This window comes from Oncorhynchus keta, chromosome 28 (assembly GCF_023373465.1).
Source record: "Oncorhynchus keta strain PuntledgeMale-10-30-2019 chromosome 28, Oket_V2, whole genome shotgun sequence".
Taxonomy (NCBI): domain Eukaryota; kingdom Metazoa; phylum Chordata; class Actinopteri; order Salmoniformes; family Salmonidae; genus Oncorhynchus; species Oncorhynchus keta.
The window spans coordinates 16,320,208-16,334,823 of record NC_068448.1 but is presented as its reverse complement, the minus strand read 5'-3'; the positions used below and the strand labels follow the sequence as shown (position 1 = coordinate 16,334,823).

Here is a 14,616-nt window from a genome sequence, read left to right as displayed (position 1 = left end):
TTTCCCAAAACAATAGCCACTGAAACATAGAATTACATGGATATCTTTTAAAATTTGAAGAACAAGTGAGACAGATTCTCACCCATTTTCACAGAAAACGACTTACAAAGATATCATCAATAGCCACAAATGTGGAAATCATAGAATTACATGGATATCTTGTGTAAAATGTTGAAGTGCACTTCCTTAACATTTACATTTAAGTCATTTAGCAGACGCTCTTATCCAGAGCGACTTACAAACTTTGTTTGGTAATATTAGTGCCCTTGTTTGGGTGTAGGGCCTGATCAGGCCATAACCATGCATTTTTCCAGACAATGTCAGGAATAAGCATGTTCCAGAAAAACGTTTCTGTGTAAGTTGGTTTTGTGAATGAAGAATTTGTCTTATATATTTATTACAAGATTTCTCAAGTAAGCCCACGCATTCCAATCTGAGTTCTGGATAAACGTTGTGATCATTCCCCAAATTAAGATGACTTCATAAGTGTAGTTAGACCACTGGGAACGGCTTTGATCACATAAACTCTCTGAAAGGTATTGGAAACTCTTTCAATGTTCTAAATTGTTCATATGTGAGAATATTACCCGTGTCAAAAATATCAAGAACAAAGTCAATATTCCTCTCATGCCAGCTGGGGTAGAACAATGACTTATTCCTTACAGTTATGTCTGAATTATTCCACAAAAGAGCTTTATGAGGGGAACAATTGTGCAGGAAACATATTTTCCATGCCAGTAAAGCTTGTTGGTGAAACCTAGCCAATTTAGCAGGTAATCTTTCAGGAAAGTAAAAACTGAAGACCTCCCAATTTATTAAACACATTATTTGGAATGAAATACCATATTGAATCAGTATCGAGCAAACATTTTTTCAACCAGTATATCTTGAAAGTGTTATTTATGTCAACATAATCCAACACTTCTAGACCACCTTCAGCTCTTTGGTTAGAAAGGACATATGTTTTTAGTTTGTGAGACTTATTTTTCCAGATGAATTCAAGAAAGGTCTTATTGATCTCTTTACAAGTAGCTGGATTTACACATAACAATAATGAGGGGTACACAAAACGAGATAGTCCCTCTGCCTTGGACAGAAGTACTCTCCCAAGTATTGAAAGATCTCTTTGTAGCCAATTATTAAATATATTTTTAGTTCTCTTAATTTTAGGAGAGAAATTCAAATGTCTGACTAAGTGTTTTTTTGACAGATGTATAAATATTTAACACAGTCCTTTACAGGAATATTTTCAATTTCTTTATCATCAGAGTCAAATAAACATAAGATTTCACATTTAGAAATATTCAGCATTAATCCTGATGCAATAGAAAATGCAGTTATAGCATTAAGGCATGTGCGACCTGGTCTTTGTCTCTTAAGAAAAGAGTAGAATCATCAGCCAGTTGGGACATTTTGATTTCTTTGTTAAAAATGGTTAAGCCATACAAATTTGCATCATTCAGAATATCTAGAGATAGAAGTTCCACAACCAACTGAATAAAAATGACGAAATTGGGCATCCCTGTCGTACATTTCTGTTGATACTAAATATTTTGGAAATATTAAGGTTTAGTAGCACAGAACTATTTATATCTTTGTAAAACATGCGAATTACTTTAATAAAATATTCATCAAATCCAAAAAGTTTAAGAGACCTAAAGAGAAATTCATATTCAAATGTGTCAAAGGCTTTACAGAAGTCCAGAAATAGAACAACCGCATCTGAGTCGAATGCATCTGAATAATCTATAAGGTCCAAGACTAAACGAATGTTAGAGTTTATGTGATGGCCCTTCATAAATCCTGTTTGAGTCTCATTTATAAATGGTATCTATTCCTTTCTTTAATCTTTTGGCATAAACCAGAGCAATCAATTTGTAATAAACATTGAATAAAGTAATTGGTCTCCAATTGTCAATGAGAGAAGGGTCTTTATCAGGCTTCGGAATCAATGAAATAAGGCCCTGTTTCATAGTGGAGACCATTTCCCCATGTTTAATGCAATCTTGAAACATATTGAAAATTGGGTCTTCTCGTAACTCCCAAAACTGTCTATAGAATTCAACTGACAAGCCATCAGGGCCAGGTGATTTCCCTGTTTTCATTGAATTCAGAGCCTCTCTAATTTCTTCAATTGACACAGGTGAATCGCAAACTGAGTGGAAATCATCCTCAATTACAGGGACATAATTCTGAATGTGGCAAATGTAGCTTTCACAACCATCTTCCTGAAATTGAGAGCTGTAAAGGTTTTCATAAAAGGAATTGACAAATGATGATATTGTAATGGGATCTTTGCATAAAACATCGTTAATTTTGAGTGCAGTTATAGATTTTATTTTGTAGTTTCTCTTTTCAAGTGCAAAAAAGTAACTAGTGTTTGTTTCCCCCTCTTCAATCCATTTTGCTCTTGACCTTACAAAGGCACCCTTTGCCAGATCCGTGTAAATCTGTTCTAATTCTAGTTGTAAAGACCTGAACACAAACTCCCCTTCTTCAGATAGATTATCTTTCTTTAGAAAACTGTCAAGCTTGCTCATCATCTCCTTTTCTCTATTGTTCTTTAATTGCATCAGCTCTTTGGCGCGTTTAATGGCTACCACTCTTGACTTTATATTTGAAATATATCTACTTCCATGACCCAAGTCTTTTCTAGCAAAAATATCTATAGCTAATGATTTTATGTTTTCAATGAGATCAGTATCTTTAAGAAGTGTATTGTTTAATTTCCAATATCCTCGAGTACCTTTTGATGTTTTAGTAGCTTGTAAATTCAGGGAAATCAAGTGATGATCAGAAAAGGGAGCCAACGGATGATCTACATCTATAACAAATTGTAACAAAAAAGGGGAAATTGGGAATAAATCTATTCTAGATTTACGTGACATAGTTTTGTTGGTGCAGGCATAACCCTTAGCATCCGGATTGAAATAACGCCAGGCATCCTCAACACAGAGATCCTTGCATAATTTAATGATAATGTTACTATTTTGAGGGTTTTGACTCGTTCTAGGAGGAAAACGATCAGGAGATGCATCAGGTGTTTCATTAAAATCCCCTGAAATAATTAGAGAAGCCTCCGAGTATTTGTTGTTTAAATCCTGTACTTTCCTGGTAAATTGGGTAAAAAGGGTCTTATTAGGAGCATGTGAGTTATGTCCGTATACATTACAGATGATGAAAATAGCATGGTCAAGTTTAACAGTTACTATGACCCATCTGTCACCTTTAAACTTGTGAATAAGTGTCAAAACACCAGCAGACTGATTTGATCCATAACTGAAATAGGCCATATCTCCCCATTGTGCTTTCCAAAATTTCAAATCACTTTCACCCTAATGAGTTTCCTGAAGAAGAACAAAATCTGCATTACTGCGTTTACAGTATAAAAATGAAGCTTTCCTTTTTGTAGGATTTCTCAAACCCCTAGCATTCAGACTAACGATATTGAGTGAACCCAAATTAGATAACAAGTATTTATGTGAACAATAAAACAAACAGTGAACCTTGAGAGGATTACTCCACGGAAAACTACACTCAGATGAGGTAGCTGTGGTCAACAGAATAACAAATCTATTGACTTCCTTTTCTTTGGCAAGTGTTCATCAGTTGTAGTTCGAACGGTACATGTATAATTGGCAGTACATTAACTGTACTCATGGTAGTACTCACAGTTCCAATTTGGTTAATGTCAACAGAGTTACCCAGTAATCATTCGTCCTTCGATAAACGCGTGTGGGCCCTTGAACCCCGTCTTCTTTCCCTCTTGTCGCGCCTTCTGTATAAACGGATACAGTTTCTCTCTTGCAGCTTGATCCTGCGGTATCAGAGCTTCTTTGATGCGGAGTTTCTTCTCGTCCAGAAACTTGTTCCCCTTGGCCATTTTCCATATGATGTCCCTGTAATGGCAATATGATATTGCGAGGGGGTCCATCAGATCTTCGTTTCCCAAATCGATGTACCACATCAATCACGTCTCTTAGCCTGTCGTTGATGCATGGTGCCACTTTTCCCAGGATATTAATGACTACTTCTCTAATATCCTCTCCCTCTACCTCCTTTACACCTTGGATTGTCAGATTCCACCTGCGAGAGTACCTTTGAAGTTAATCTACATTCTCACACAGCCCCGGAGTTCTTCATAGGGGACATGGTCGTCTGACGTTCACAGCTCCTCCTCAATTGGTAGGCTGAATTATCCACTACCGAAGGGTGATTAGTCCGCGACTGTAAAAGCGACCAGACTACACCACACCTGCAATAATCCAAAACAGTCCCCAGACGAGGCGATATTCTGCATCCCTCGTCCAAACCAGGAATATGTTATAGATTAACTCACCCTTGTCTGCTGATTGTAGGCCCTTCGCATTTACTTTTCTGTCAGGCCATGGATACCAGAGAGGTTTCGTTTATTTGCTACAGATGTTTAGAAATTATGTTTAGGGACACATGGCATATTTACACCATCCACACCATTGACGTCAGTTCCTGTGACGTACAACGAGTCTAAAAAAATTGTCCTTCTCAGTAATGGCGGCTTCGTTCCCTTCTCCTTCTGGAACAAACAACAAATGGTACTTCACCCGAGAACAGATCGAGAATAGCCCATCTCGTCGCGTGGGGCTTGATCCAGACAAGGAATTATCCTACAGACAGCAAGCCGCGAACCTTCTACAGGACATGGGACAGCGACTCAATGTGTATCTTTTGTCGGGCCGGGGACGATTTGTGCTTGCTAACGGCTAGCTATAGAGATTGATGCCGGTTTGGCGGCATGGCTAGTTGCTATCTTATATCGATACTGTATTCATGTTAGCCTATTTATTCATCTGTAGTGTGTACAGACTGGTGTAGTTAATAGCTATTTGTAACAAGCAGCCCAGACTTGCTGCTGTGACTCGCGAGTGCCAGGGAATTGGGTTCTATTAGCACAACTAGATAGTTAGCCTAGACCGTTAGCTAACGTTTAGTGTAGGCCTCTGCGGCCTAGGCATAAGCTTCCTGTGGAGAACAAAAGCCGAGCAGGGGCCATTTGACAGTTATTTATTATAAACGGGGTTCAGGTGTATTAAACACGTTCTTATATTTTGATAAAAGCATTGGTTTTGTTGGCCATAGTGTTAGGGTGATATCAAAGATCTGTGGCGCTGTTATGGGAGCTAAAGCTGACAGTCTTTATCTGCTATTACGAGTGGCTAGCTAGCTAGCGAGTAGGCTAAAAACATCCTGGGGCAAGCGAACGTTAACTGGCGTTTACTGGTGAGAGGTCCAATGCTGCAATGTGATAAAACTTCCCCTGTGTATTAAAGCTTGTTAGTTTCTTATTTCTGATACCATGTCATTGGCTTCTTTGTGGCCACTTATTAATTACTTCCTTAACTACAACAAACTCTGACCCAGAATGCCAAACTGTTCTCAGAGCATGTATTATTCTGTTACTAAAGCCAATAAGCACAATTTAGTATGATATGTTACATTTCGTATGGTATGTATTCATTTGTTAATGTGCATCATCCATTTTGTATGTTACTAAATACAATTCTTAGCAAAACGTACAATATGTTACGAATTCTAGCTATGTGGCTTACATTAGCTAGCTCACTAATGTTAGCTAGGTTAGGTTTACGTTTAGGAGTTAGCTAGCCCTTCCCATAGCTCTTTAACCTAACATAACAAGTAGTTAAAGTAGCTAATTAGCTAAAATGCTGACGTTGTCCGTGATGAGATTCGAACGAATTTGCGTTTTACCTCACCCATACACCCCAACCATACCAAATGTAACATGCTAAATGGATTGACTCGGATTTACATACAAACTCTGAGACCAGGTTGAGAATGCTGTTCTAGCCAGCTAGTATGTTGTTCTAGCTAGCCAGTTATGTCCTACTATGTACCACCAGTCAACATTATGAGTAGTTACAGCAGATCACTTAGCTACACCCACAACTAGCTAGTTTAGTTGAAAATAAGTTGGTAGCTGCTGTTACATAACATTTCTGTAATTTCTCAATTTACTTTGAGGTAAATCTCACTGAGATATCATATGTTATAATCCTTAACCCTTATGCATCAGGTCCCAGCTAACAATTAATACTGCTATTGTGTATATGCACCGATTCTACATGATCCAGTCCTTCACCAGGTTCCACAGAAATGTAAGTACTTTTGCACGCTGAGCCTCCCTTGCACAATTGTGTCTTGTAAAGTTAATTCAATCTTTTGTGAAATGCATAATGTGTAGCACTAACAAGACACCAGTTTTGAACTAAATGTACCATTTTTTTTTTTTTACCCCTAGGTCATAGCTCCAGCGACACTGTTCCTGGCTGCAAAGGTTGAGGAACAGCCCCGCAAGTTGGAGCATGTTATCAAGGTGACCCATGCATGCCTTAACCCTCAGGACCCTTCACCAGACGTCCGCAGTGATGTAAGTGTCCATGGTCTGACCACTCCAAACTCACTATGACACTTGCAGTGTGATCCTCTGACCACAAACTGATTGAGTGTAGATCCAGTGTTCTCTATCTTTTTTGGTATTTTTAAAGACCCAAAGTACGTACTTTTGTGTCAATATGCATGATGGTAGTTGCATCATAACTGTTTGACATGGATTTCTCCGCTTGCAGGCTGTTGGTGTTCTATGAAACCATTTTTAAAAATTATTTAGATATATTGCTTTATACAAGTTCTGGCAAGAAACGGAGCAATAACATTTAATGCAACTTGACTTTAAAGTTCTTGATAACATTTGAAGTGGTCTTGATATCTTTTGTGACAAAGACATAGCTCCAATGCATTCTCTTTCACAGGTTGTGAAAGAGGGTGTTGATATTCTCCACACACTCACCATCTTCCTTTCAGACGGGGAGATCTGTAAACAGTTCTGTCCATACCAGGGGTTGGAACCAAAATTATTTTGTTCTGAACTGACTTCTTTTTTTTTGTCTTAGCAAAATAAAGTTCTGAATGGTTTGAACCCCACAAAAAGTGCTGGTTTATATAATACCTTTCTGTTCCTTTTTTAACCTGTGAAATCAATTTTTTAAAACTTCTCATTCAATTTCTTCACCAATCAGTGCAGATTGAGCAGGCAAGCTAGTTGTTTACATGCATGATGGACAGACAAGTGTAGCCTATGATGCAAATGCGACTGAAATTTTGCGGGAGTGGAGGAGGCTTGACGTGCTGGGCATCTTGTTATGCATAATCTGAATTAGGTCCACAGAGTAATACTTAAACTTCTAAGCGATCCCTTCCCGCTCAGATCCCGGTAACGGGATTGATTTGTCAACATCCAGTGAAATTGCAGCGCTCCAAATTCAAAAACAGAAATACTCATAATAAAAATTAACAAAACATACATGTATAATACATCAAAATAAAGCTTAACTTCTTGTTAACCAAGACGCAGTGTCAGATTTCAAAAAGGCTTTATGGCGAAAGCAGACGCTTTGAACATTTCAACCAGCCAGGTGCGACACAACTCAGAAATAACGATATAATTCATGCCTTACCTTTGAAGACCTTCTTCTGTTGGCACTCAAATGTCCCAGAAACATCACAAATTGTCATTTTGTTTGATAAATTCCTTCTTTATACCCCCAAAATGTCCATTAATTTGGCGCACTTGATACAGAAAATACACCGGTTCCAACTCGCCCAAGTATCTAATAAGTTACCTGTAAACTTGGTCCAAACATTTCAAACAACGTTCCTAATCCAAATTTAGATATTGTAAAACGTAAATAATCTATAAAATTTAACACAGAATAAACTGTGTTCAATACCAGATGAAAACAAAGTGAAGCGCGCACCAAAAGACTAGAGTCTACCTGGAGTGACACATGGAAAGAACAGGGCTACTTCTTAATTTCTCAAAAGAAAAACAACCAATTTCTAAAGACTTGACATCTAGTGGAAGCCATAGGAACTGCAACTAGATTCCTATTAAAAAGGGTTTACCATAGAAAACTAATGGAAAACAGATTGACCTCAAAAAAACATTTCCCTGGGTGGATTGTGCTCGGGGTTTCGCCTGCCAAATCAGTTCTCTTATACTCACAGACATTATTCAAACAGTTTTAGAAACTTCAGAGTGTTTTCTATCCAAATCTACTAATAATATGCATATCCTAGCTTCTGGGCCTGAGTTGCAGGCAGTACTCTGGGCACGCTTTTCATCCAAACTTCCCAATGCTGCCCCCTATCCCAATCCATCAAGGTAACTAGGCCTATAGTATCCTTAACTAGCATTGACTAGCATATCTTCTGAATAATGCTTCTAACGTCAGTACCGTAGCCTATGCTTCAGAGGGGGAAGGGCAGGTAACCGGCACAGGCAAAGATTTTTAGGTTGCAAACAGACACTGGAATAAGTTTGAGTGACCGAGTGAGGGCATTGCATGGACGTTTTGTTGGGACTAGGAAAAAAGTGCCTGGAACATAAAATAGTGTTATTAACCGGTTCCCATGCTTTTAAAATAATGGTTTTGTTCCGGAACAGTGGATCATTTTCATTCCAGGTTCTGTTTCCGTTCCTTAAATGCCATTGTCTTCGGTTCTGTTCCCTTAACCGGATCCAACCCCTGATCCATACTCACTGCTTCGATCTGTAGAAATTTTAAAGCTATCCTGCGCTTTGGGGTTTTCCTTTTTCTCAATCTTACCATCATGCTCCTTTAAGTGCTTAAATTGTTATTACAATGTAAGAAATTGGGTGTTCTGAGGCAGTTGTACCTCCTTGAAGGTAAGACTGCGTAAAGGGAAAGCAAGAGGTGTGAGTGAGACATGAGGGGTGAGAGAATGCCTCCTAGTGAGTAATGCCTGTCTCCTGCCTGTCCTCTCAACCTCAGGCTTACCTGCAACAAGCCCAAGACCTGGTCATTCTTGAGAGCATTATACTCCAGACCCTGGGTAAGTTGGGATGGACAAATGAATGGGGTCTTTGATTTCATCCCAAAATAGAGAGATGTGATGCTTGCCTACTGATAATATTAACCTCTTTGTTCTTGTCTACAGCAGTCTTTGAGTAGCAGCCCATTCCATTGGAAGGTCACATCTAGTCTTCCATGCTCACTTTATCAGTACTGTTTTGCATTTTCGGTTCCCCTCTGTTTTCGTCATTAACTTTACAGCGCAGCACTTTCTTTTACCTTTTCCTCTTGACTTTAAGCCATTCTTTTGAGTCAAGTAATTGTTGTGATGGAAGATATGTTGGTTGTAATCACATTAGAGATAATGAATTTAGTACAGTATTGATAGAATTTGGATGGCACAGTAAAATGCCCATTCACCACCTATAACCCTTGTCTCAATGACTGTCTCAAATGTTAATGCTAAACCTCTAATTCTCAACTCACTCATTTACATTTGTTTTATACAGGGCCTGTCATCTGAAGATCTAAAGCAGTGCGTTCATTCACTATTTACTGTAGTTTCATAAGATTTTGGTTTTCAGGGAATTATTTTAACGCACAGTGAGAATACTGAAAATTCAGTAACTATTGAGCTGAAGCTATTTTGACTTAACACCCTCAGGTTCCCATAAATCAGGATAGAAGATTCTAGAGTGTTCTTAGAAATTCTGTTGCTCATGAAACCTTTTGTCTCCACTCTACCCCCTTCATTACAGCTTTTGAAATCACCATTGACCACCCACATACTCACGTTGTCAAGTGCACCCAGCTCGTCAGAGGTAAGAATCAACAAACCCCCTTTCTAGGCTACTGGTGAAGTTTGAGGACCCTAGTACTTTTACAAATAGCATAAATGGTTCTTACCTATTTTAAATGTATTATGAGTATTTTTATTGCCTGTATTTAATGGCATTATTTTGAACGCAGCAGGTTTTAATTGTATTTTCTTGTTTCTCGTGTTGTTGTCCCAGCGAGTAAGGATTTGGCCCAGACCTCATACTTCATGGCTACCAACAGGTATGCTGTTCACGCTGTGTTCAACTTTGAGCTTTACATTTGTCAATTCAATACAAATGCAACATTGTCTAAACTGAAAAAGGAGATGTTATTATGACCTGTATTAGAATGAAATCACCACCCATTGATGAGATGCACAGTCCTTCTTCATCGTATTCTGGAACTGAATCGGTTTCTTCTCTCCCCCCCCCCTTGGATTGTTGATCTGGGACTCAACCTGCTGTGTAGCCTACACCTGACCACATTCTGCCTGCAGTACAGCCCACCCATAGTGGCCTGCGTCTGCATCCACCTGGCTTGCAAGTGGTCCAACTGGGAGATCCCTGTCTCCACAGACGGCAAGCACTGGTGGGAGTATGTAGACAATACTGTCACCCTTGAGCTGCTGGATGGTATGTTTGAATTTCATTTAGTTGGATATGATGATGTAACGTGATAAACAACTCATGGCTGTCAGCTGAGCCACTTGCTTTGAGATGTACTGCAGATGTTGGTTATATTGTAAGGAAGTGAATTGCAGAGCACCTTGTAATTGTAATACTTTGTTACCCACAGAACTCACTCACGACTTCCTACAGATCTTGGAGAAGACACCAAGCCGATTAAAACGCATTCGCAACTGGAAAGTAAGTTGTAGTTTGTAACATACTTGCACTGATTTTAAATTCTCATAGCTCCCTTAATGCAATGGTCTCTTGTCCCAGGCGGCAGGTCAGACAGTGAAGGGGGGGAAGTCTAAGGTGCCAGAGGACGGGGACCAGACAGATTGTATGATGAGCATGATCTCCATGTCGTCCTCTGAGACCACGCTGGCCAGCCTCTCCAACCCTTCCTCTTCATCCATGGCTCCCATACTACTGGAGCTCAAGTCGACCCTGGGCAGTGGCTCCGACCAGCCCAACCACGTCGAGCTGCACGCCCCAGCCAAGGTGTCACTGAGTGAGTACCGGGCCAAGCACGCTGATGTCCTGGCTGCTCAGAAGAGGAAGCTGGAGAACATGGAGGCCAGCGTGAAGAGGGAGTATGCCTCGGCAGCCCAAGCTCTGATAGGCCAACATCAGAGGAAGGAGAAGTACCACCGTGATCAGCCGCAGTCCAGCTCCCACCATTCCAGCTTAGCCTCCTCTGACCTCAGCAGCCCCTCGCCCATCATCCTCAAGATCCCCCTGGAAAAGGAGAGGGGCGAGCGCAGCTCCCTGAAGATGCGCCTCCCTCTGGGGACTGGGGGAGGAGGGGGGCACAGTGGAGGAGGGAACAGAGGAGCCGGAGGAGAACAGGACATCAAAGTGAGAATCCGGGTGCCTGAGAAAGTACGCAGTGCAGGCTCGGGAGAGGAGGGGGGCAAGAGTAGGGAGGGCAAGCATCGAGATCGCTCCCACCACCATCATCACCACCACCACCACCATCATTCATCGTCGTCTTTGAGCGGTGCTTCCGTCTCTTCGTCCTCATCACATAAACACTCAGCCAGTGCTGCTGGAGCTGTAGGAGGAAGTGGTAGCAAAAAGACCCCCAGTGACTCATCTAGAATGAGCTCTTCCTCTGCTTCTCGAAAGAGGACACACTCCACTGAGTCCCAGGGATCCCACCCCTCCAAAGTCTCTAAGTCCTCCAGGAACTCAGCCTACCAGCTACCTGCTCTGTTAGCTGCCTCCAGTGCACACTCCCTGGGGGTGCAAACTGCTGAGATCCTCCCATCCCTGGGTCTCCCCTCCCTCCACCAGGGAAACTTCTCTCACTCCAAGGGGGACAAGACTGACACTAACGGACACAATGCAGGTGGGGGAAGCCAGTCAAATGAGTACCAGGACACATTTGAGATGCTGAACTCTTTACTGAGTGCTCAGGGGGTCCAACCTGCTCAGCCTCCCATGTTTGACTACCGGTCTCAGTACGGGGAGTACAGATACAGTGGAGGGTCGAGGGGGGGCTCTCGACCACCACCCCTGCCTGCTGAACCTCCACCCCCGCTACCCCCTTTACCCAAATGATCCCTGATGAAGGGGTGAATTACTGACAGTATCTGTAGACGCCTCCACATCCTTCCATAAGACATTTGCACTGTGACTTTGGGTCCCTTTATGTGTTTGAAGGAATCATGTTGTGGTTTTCAACTTGACAGCAAAGAAATGTACTTCCAATACATACTTATCAGTGATGCATGTACATAAGTTTCTCCCTTGTTACATCATCATCATCCAATACGTCTGTGGGGCAATAACAGGTGTGAAAGAAAACAAAATGAATTTATTTATAAAAAAATGTAAATACTATTTTTGATGTTATTCATTTTTGTATTGTGATATGAACTCAAATCCAATTTCATGGAATGACTGGACCTGATACTTTAAACATGGCTGTTTAAGTCATTTTGAATGCACAGTAGAAGAAACAAACTTGTCTGCTTCACTTCTTAAATTGTGTATGTCTCGCTAAAAATTAGTATTTTTCAGAATGTTTTTAAATGTACTATTTATTATTAGTGTTGAATGCAATTAGAACATTTTGCCAACTGCCTCCCCTGCGCTTTCTGCTGTGTCCTGTTGAACTGAATGATAGTTGAGTGCTCCTTAGACAAGTCTATTTGAGAATGCATGTCTTCAAAGCCATCGTTTGACATGTTTTTGTTTAAAAAGTAGTCACTGAATCAGATCCCCCCCCCCTCCCCCCATTTTTGTCTATTATAGTACATTTTTCCCCCCTCTGCATTATTTGCAACACTTTATATATTAATTATGTAAAATGACTTTAGTGGACAAAATATTTTCACATTTAAGTTAAAAGTTGCAAAAAATACTTGAAATTTAAAAGGAACATTTCAGTTTTTCTACTTCATATTCATCTCTAGCACCACCCCTACATCAACATGTGCAAATTGTGCATTTTTTTGTAATAGAAAATAGAGTAATATATGCGTTTCCAATGAGTATACAATGCCAACTCGTATTTGGTTTAAATCCAATTGTGGCATATTAGGAAAACTTATCTTCCTCTCTTTTACATTTTTAAAATGTATTTTTTACTAAACATAAATGTGCTATTTTCACATGTTGATTTTGGGTAGATGCTGGACATGACAAATATGAAGTTGACTTTAAAAAATATATATTTTTATTTTCCTTAAGGCTTGTATTTTAGTTTCTATATTTGAATGTGTTGCAGTCATTGTTTTAAATGGTTGTAAAATGTTAGTCAATACTCATAATTACACTAACGTACAGAGTTTATACTACAGTACTTATCTACATATTCCTACACATTTTGATAATGGACTGATTTTTCTCTTAGTGCGTTGAACAGAATTCATAGTGTTGCTTCAACTACTGTTTTAACGATAACTGATGTCTTCACTCGTACATTTTGAATGCAACTGAAATTGTATTTTTGTGAGATTTTGATAAGGTGCATAATCATTTGTCTATATTATTTAGATAATTTGTTTTTCTGGTTTCATGCCTCACCATGTGGTTGCTTGTGGCGATCACACATGCTCAACTGAGGGACTTTTTAGAGGTTTTAACATAACATCTCCAGTACCACTGTGTCAACCATCATTGTCTACATTTAATTTCAGTGAGAATGACCTGTTCAATTAAGATAATCTTTCCCTTCATGTTCCAGACTTGCTGTTTGTTATGCTTATGAACAAACTGGTATAGTCTTTCTCCTTAAATCATGTTTAAAATTGTATGATTAGTGGAAATGGGCTTGAACTTAGCTCTGACATGTTTCAGACCGTTTAACAGAACTCTTTCTCCAATGGATGGGTTAGCTGACAACATCACAAAAACGATGCACATGTTTCAATGGGGCAGAAGTCTGTGTGTTGTGATTCTGGATGGCCAGATGGCTAGAACCAATACAAGAGGCTGCTCATTTAAGTTAGTTTTCTTGTTCTTGATACCATGTCTTGTTTTTAGGTGTTTTGACTGATGTCACATCTTTGCTAATATGGCTAAACTTCACAAGCTAGCTAACCAACAACTGTAACAATGTATTTGAGAGACAAGTGCTCATTGTGCAAATGTATTTATGTTTTCAATAAACATTGGAGACTAAATATAGTTTACATGTCAACAATTTAAGCCAACACTGTCTGTTTTGCCCCATAGTTGTGCACACATCGCTTTTGTTGCTTAACAACCGACCAATCTATAAGCTGCCAATGGACAATTAATCAGCTGGAAATCATGTAACACAGCTGTGGCATACTGATTTGATGTGGTATTTTGCTATTGATTGGTTTTGTATATAATGGAAAGAGTTGACATTATGGGAGCTGTTTCCTAGTACTTTAACTGATGCATTAAGGGAACAGGTGTACGGTTCTACTGTTTCTACAGTCTGCTCGGTTTCTACAGTACTTGAGCCCAACCATTGATTCTTGTCACTCAGGTAAGCCTTTATGATGATATATGAAGAGAAACACATGGATATACTTTAAAATGCACTGAATCTCTATCCCAGCAAGATTGTAATCAAACAGATTTTTTATTGTTAAAACTGAGGAAATTGTATTTTGTATTACCAAGAGCATTATGCTTCCATTCTGTGTTTTGTATTATAAGATAAGACACACTATCGTACTATATTTAGTTAAGGATCGACTGGGACTGATACATGGATAACTGTATGCAGTCTGTCTTGTGTGAATGATTGTTGAACATGAATAACTACAAAATAA

General features: G+C 39.7%; 1 protein-coding gene across 2 annotated transcripts; it reads left to right on the top strand.

Annotated features, from left to right (window-relative positions):
• Positions 1-4,436: 4,436 nt before the first annotated feature.
• Positions 4,437-13,992, top strand: LOC118360709 (cyclin-T1-like). 2 transcript variants are annotated; one of them, XM_035740041.2, is made up of 9 exons: positions 4,437-4,700; positions 6,074-6,155; positions 6,299-6,427; positions 8,853-8,913; positions 9,632-9,694; positions 9,887-9,932; positions 10,161-10,324; positions 10,488-10,558; positions 10,637-13,992. In XM_035740041.2, exons 1-9 carry the CDS (start codon positions 4,531-4,533, stop codon positions 11,921-11,923), a joined length of 2,073 nt encoding a protein of 690 aa, XP_035595934.1. In that variant the 5' UTR covers positions 4,437-4,530; the 3' UTR covers positions 11,924-13,992. The 2 variants fall into 2 exon arrangements, with proteins under 2 accessions (XP_035595934.1, XP_035595933.1); XM_035740040.2 differs by having other exon boundaries at positions 9,878-9,932.
• Positions 13,993-14,616: the final 624 nt, after the last annotated feature.

Bases quoted from the DNA above. Each gene is read 5' to 3' on its own strand.
- LOC118360709 (XM_035740040.2), top strand. From the start codon at position 4,531: ATGGCGGCTTCGTTCCCTTCTCCTTCTGGAACAAACAACAAATGGTAC. The intron at 6,428-8,852 runs GTAAGTGTCCAT...TCTCAACCTCAG, and splicing joins CACCAGACGTCCGCAGTGAT to GCTTACCTGCAACAAGCCCA. The intron at 10,559-10,636 runs GTAAGTTGTAGT...CTCTTGTCCCAG, and splicing joins AACGCATTCGCAACTGGAAA to GCGGCAGGTCAGACAGTGAA.